At 39.5% G+C, this 6,000-nt stretch overlaps 1 protein-coding gene across 6 annotated transcripts in view; it reads right to left on the bottom strand.

Annotated features, from left to right (window-relative positions):
• Window positions 1-1,208: 1,208 nt before the first annotated feature.
• The window catches only part of ST7 (suppression of tumorigenicity 7), a 233,057-nt gene continuing 228,265 nt past the window's right edge, over window positions 1,209-6,000 (bottom strand). For all 6 annotated transcript variants that reach the window (XM_073328161.2, XM_073328156.2, XM_073328160.1 and 3 more), the window contains one exon: window positions 1,209-1,537. In XM_073328161.2, the coding sequence (XP_073184262.1) occupies window positions 1,442-1,537 (96 nt within the window). In that variant the 3' untranslated portion in view covers window positions 1,209-1,441. The remainder of the gene's footprint in view (window positions 1,538-6,000) is intronic.

The raw sequence follows: 6,000 nt of genomic DNA, 5'->3' as shown, positions 1-6,000 counted from the left end.
TACTGAGGCGGCCCAGGTAGGATGAGAGTGTTTTTCCTAAAATTTTAACTTGAGAATATTAAAACAGTAAAGCACAGAAGTGTAGATTCTTTAATAATCCTGTCATCAGGCCAAATCACAGTTACCTTCAGTTAACAGCTAATATGAGCAGTGGGAATTTGAGGAATCTAAATGTTGGTAACTATTAATGGCTGCATTTTGCTATATTGTTACCTTTCAATATCACACAGAGGTGTAGACAAGAAAAGTTGAGGTCTCAGGAACATGAAAGGTAGCGATGCATGTGTAGGGTTGCATATTTCATTTGCATTAGTTCATCTTAGCGTCAGGCTCTTGGTGAGGAAGCCCTAGAGTTTATACTGACCTGCTGTATTAGCAGGAGTGCTCTGTTGAAGATGGCTCATTACATTGTTACCAGAGTGAATGGGTTAAAATTTGAATTTGTCTAAATTTGTCAAAGCTCTTGGATAAGATATTAAAGATCTATGAACTGATGTAAAACTCCACCCCTTGACATTTACTAGATTAGTACATATGTTCATTTTTCCCAGCATAAAATGGTAGTTATTTTATAACATCTGTGTTTAACACTGTATAGAGATAAGACACAGGACTTTCTTTTCATGCTCGCATGGTGTTTTCAAGTACCAATAATGCAGTGAAAACACAGTACAAAACTCCCCAAAAGCATGTTGCTCCACAACAGAATGACTAACCATTACATGTATGTTTCTCACTGTCTTCCACCACTAATTGTGGAGTGCTCTCCTGCAGCCAGCTAATACATCAAAAAGATTTTGAAGGTGCTTGACTGTATGGACAGAAAACTAAAGCTGGAAAAGCCGCAGTAATGAAATCTGGAAATTGGGATTGAGTTTTCAGAGATGTGGACTAAGGGTGAAATCCAGTCCTGTGCACAGGGCCAGAAGAAGTCCAATGCACCATTTAAGCTCAATATTGAGAGCTTAAGAAGTAAGTGGTCCATAAGCATTGTGTGGGGTTTCTGCACATGAGTGAGTTTTGCCTTAATTAAACTCTATAGGAGAAGATAGTGATAGCATAGCTTTTAAAAAGTAACTAGTACTGTTTCATTATTTGAACAGAAAGTCAAGCTGTATTTGAGCTGAAATGGATGCGTCATGGATTTTCAGGGACATAAAGTACCTTCTGGTGTTCGAAGAAATCGAAAAATAACTCCTCTGCAATGCTGCAATACACAAAAGTTTATTTTTAAGATCTTTTTCTTTTCTGAAAGCAAAATATGATAAAACCTAACAGCAATGTATTTTGTACAACAGAAACAGTTTTTATATGAGAACAGACAATCCATGAAGAGTTTTTAAGTCTTAGAACTGTTTCCCTTTTTTATCATGCTTTCTTGTGGTCAACAAAAAGTTGTCACAGAAGACGTCATGGCAGTTAATCAGTGTGGCGTTTTCCCTCAGATCCTTGTCAGCTGGTGCCACAGACTGGAGGGCAGGATACTTTCTACTTTTTCCATCACAAAATTTAAAGGGGCGAAGAGAGTGCTGAGAAACTGCAAAGAAATCAGATAAACAGGTAGATCAAAATCGTGGAGACAACAGACTGTGACACAATGCTGTGCAGTTGAGGTGTTGTAGACCCTCCTCAAGAAATTCCTCTGGGTGACACTAATTGAATAATTTGTTTTTAAAGTCTTTAGGCCCAGTTTTGCCCTTAGATGCACATTGTCCATTTCTCAGTTTTGTAGTAAATAAAGCAAGTATTCCATTTTTCATAGATATTACTAACGAGTTAATGCACAATAAAGGCATAAATCTAGAATCTTAGATCCATGCCCGGATACAAGTCACTGTAGGCTTGATCCAAAACCCACTGAAGTAAAAAGGAATCTCTTGTATAAGGGCACAAACAGGCACTAACCACGGGAACACAATTTTGCCTTCAGAATTAGACCCATAATGGTTAAATATTATCAAAGCATATTCAGGCCCCCTTGACTCTCTGTTCTAGAATTTATCCTGACTTGATCTTTCCTTTAGAAACAAGAATGCAATAGTTTGAGAGACATATCTGCGAGCTTGTCTTCACGTACAGTGCTGTAGAAACACAGCAGCACTGGTGCAGCTGCACCCTGGGGGGCTGGAACAGGTTTTTTGGTGGAGGTGCTGATGATGGAAACCATGTATTTGATGTTATTACTACTCCAAACAAATGAGTGTAGCAGCACCCCTAGTTCCAACACCAAAGGCTGAGCCACTGTAGCTCTGTTGATGGGAGAAGATCTCCTGTCGACATAGCACTGTCTGCGGCGGAAAGGGGGGGGGGGGACGCTAGGTCGGTATAACCATGTCACTTAGGGTGTGGATTTCTCACACCCTTGAGCAACATAGTTATACCAATACAGGTCTGTAGTGTAGCCCTGGCCTGTATATTACTGCTATGAGAGGCTTACAAGGCCAGATCAGATGAATAGTTACCATTTTAACAGGGGTGGGTGGGCGGGGGGGAGGGTTGAGCATTTGAAAATAGAAGGAGATACCTTAAAACGGTCTGACTTTCAGAGGGTGCCATGTGAAACATTTTCTGAGAATTCAGCCCCACTGACGTGTCTCAAGTGGAGTACCTCAGAACTGAGGAATTCCATATCACGGGTCAATCTTGAAAATGTTACCCCATATACATTAATTGTGCTATGTATTTACTTCAGTCTGTATTATGTACAGATGCGATGGGCCCCCTGTAGGTGCCTGGAATAAAATAGACTATTATGGCATACTGTATTTGTGTGGCTATTACACATATGCAAAGTCAGCCATCACCAGATTAAGAACAATGCTGCTTCCAGACATATGCTGGTTGACATAATTCTGCCAAAGAATATAGTTCTTTTATGGTATCAATTAGCAAATACCTGCATGATGTGTTGTTGTAGCATGCTGGTCCCATGATATTAGAGAGACATGGTGGGTGACGTATTACCTCACCCAAATATCGGTAAGCAGTTTCATGTTTCAGAATGTGCCATGTGATGAGCACAGAATACACGAACTCTGACATGAGAAAGAACTGCAATCCAGGGGCTTTGCTTGGCTGTATTCTGCCATAGTCCCATCTCCCCTGATGAGAGCAGAACATATATGTTTGTATATGACATTCAAATGCCACTCTGTGGGTTTTGCTTTTCAAGAAATCAGATCAGTCTGAATGCTGCTGAATTGGAGGATGCTGCTGAAACCCAGGTTACATACAGTAAACTCAACTCAATTAAAGGCTACAGTACAGAATAAAAAATGTACAGGTCCAGTCTTTTGGTTGAGACATCTCTCTGTTTTGTTGTTTCCACTACTGTGTGATTTTTGCCTTGAAAATATTGTTGCTTCCAGAAATATGCTTGATATGTTTGATATCACTTGGCCAAAGATTAGAATCCCTTTAAGGTATCAGTCAGTAAAATAGAAGCAAGCAGTTTCATGTTTATCAGACAGTGTTTTGTGAAGAGTTTATTTTAACTGAAAACATATATGCTGTATATATTTTAACTGTATTAATAAATGTCATAAGTACTTGGTCTGCATCATATTTGAGGGGGTATCTTCTCAAAGATTCTCCTAGAAAAGACATTACCCAAGGAATAACTTGTGCATTATGAATGATATCAGTGACTAGTGACAAGACAGAGTCACAAACATGGCCCTTATCTCATTCCAAGGAAGCTAGGAGACTGTACCAGGCAGGTGTGCTTGTGAAGATCAAGCCAAGTTATATAGACCAGTACTGACCAAATGTGGTATCAAAGCTTTTGTCAGAGAGGTCACTGGAAATAGCCAAAATGCATTAGCACTTTATGGAGTGATTCTGTCCAGACTGTATTTCCTTTTTTGTGAACAACTATTTGAAGTAAATGAATATGCCCTCTCCCCGACCCCTCCTGGAAAATGCAAAATATCACTACAGTAAACTTCAAACTTTGCTTTTAATTTGCACCTGAAGCATCCTACGTAACTAGAGGAAAGTAAATGCTATAACTGCCGTAAATTAAATTTGATTACTTTTTTAAATCAATGAAATTAGTGGCATTAAATTTTTTGGGTTTTGGTATTTACAGTACTTTTGTTTCTGAAATAACTTTAGATGTATCCTGTAGCTGAAACTTAGCAATTTACCTGTATCTAGAAGTACACAGAGGTACTACTGTAGTGGAGAAAGTGTGTCAAGTGACAGAGATCTAGAAAATATAATATTTAAACATATGGGGTGAAATCCAGATCATACTGAATTCACTGGCAAAACTCCCATTGACTTCAATGGGGTCAGGATTTCACTCCTGGATTTGTGTTGTCCCACAAGGGACACTTGCCAAGAGACTTCTACCAGCTCACAGCAATCAGATTCATCAGTAAGAGCGAGGGTCCTAGAGCCTTCCTTCTGTAATACCCAATTCTTAATCCCAACTCCTGCTCCACTACAATGATCTCAACCCACGAGCCACAAAGAGTGAGTTTCCAAACTCAGGCCTCCCTACAGTATCCTGGAGGTCTAACCACTAACCTTCAGGGAAGTCTGCTAAGTGTGTTCAGTGTTTCTGATTGGTTCCTCTCCCTAGATGGAATAAAGAACCCAAATTCCAGCCACAAACACTGTAAAACATGCCAGCTCCTCTCACCTTACTGCATTCCATACATTTGGTGGAAGACCCAGTAGCCAATATTTAATCTGTTGAACTAGAGCTCAGTGTGCAGCCCTTGGAAAGCTTTTAGTGCTCATGTTCTCAACCATCACTAGCAGCTGTGCAATCTAATTTCATACCACACTGAGGTACCCTGGGGGTCTCCCGTCTGCATCCTTTACGTTGTTTATGCTTTTGACCTTTCCTGTTGACACTGACAGTTTCTCCCATATAGACAGCAAAAGAAACAGCACCAGCAATAAAAGAGCATAATTATTGATGTGAGATTGGCAGAAGCTGTTTTTATTTTTATGTTTTTGGAAAGAAACTCTGTCAACTTGAATATTTGACAGTGACTGACTTAGAAAGAATTCTGCCTTCTGACAGCACCCTTGAAACAGTATGGTCTGATTAAAAAAAATCCTAGGGAAAATGTTTATAAGGGCTTCTAGTCTGCTTCCCAGCTGACATTTATAAGAGCCTTTTCATCAACAAGAAACTGACTAATGACAGCTCTGGTCCTGTGATTAGACAGGCATGGATAGATCCTTGCAATCAGTGGAGCTCCAGGTAGATAAGAGGTCTTCTTGCTTGATGCGCCTCACTGATTATGTGGAAAAGAGAGAAACTGACCACGTGCAAAGTGATTTCAAACACACAAAGGATCTGAATAAAGAGAGAAAAATATTTTTTCTCCATCTTCCTTCTCTTTAATAACCTTCGGGGTAACTATTGTAGCCACAACATTTTCAGGCAGAGATGGGATTGTTCAGTTGATGGAGTCACTTTAACAAAGGCTGATTTCTCCAATTAACTGTCACTCTCATTTTCATCAAAGAAATATTTGTATGCCATCGAGTCATGCAAGCACCTGGCTTTTTTAATGACTGACTTACGGATTCTTTGTACCGTATGAAAAAGAAAACAAAAGAATAAAAAAGCATCTACATTACATGCTGACAAATTTATCCCAAGTGGTGCAATCAAAAAACATGTACTGCTTGCCTTCATCTCTTGAGTGCCCTCCCAAATTTTTTCATTAGAAGGGCTAGTGAAAATAATCAGAAAATTACTGCATTATTTCTTCCACTAGCAAGGCAGCCATTTGAACCAGTGCTCCTTTATATGGCATTTTAACTTTACTACCTGGCCCACTACCAGCTCTTTAAGGAAACTTCCTGCCTGTGTCTCAGAAGACTGCCAAAAATGCAGGCTAGAAATATGTTCTTCCATAACCAAGTGGAAATGCTAAAACATGTTGCTATTTGAAAGTTAACTATTCCTGATCTATGAAATCCATCATATTTAACAACTGGATTCTTCCCATGTGAGAAAAAGCCACCTCCCCC

The sequence above is a fragment of the Lepidochelys kempii genome, chromosome 1, assembly GCF_965140285.1.
Source record: "Lepidochelys kempii isolate rLepKem1 chromosome 1, rLepKem1.hap1, whole genome shotgun sequence".
NCBI classification, from domain to species: domain Eukaryota; kingdom Metazoa; phylum Chordata; order Testudines; family Cheloniidae; genus Lepidochelys; species Lepidochelys kempii.
This window is presented reverse-complemented; position numbering and strand designations above follow the sequence as displayed.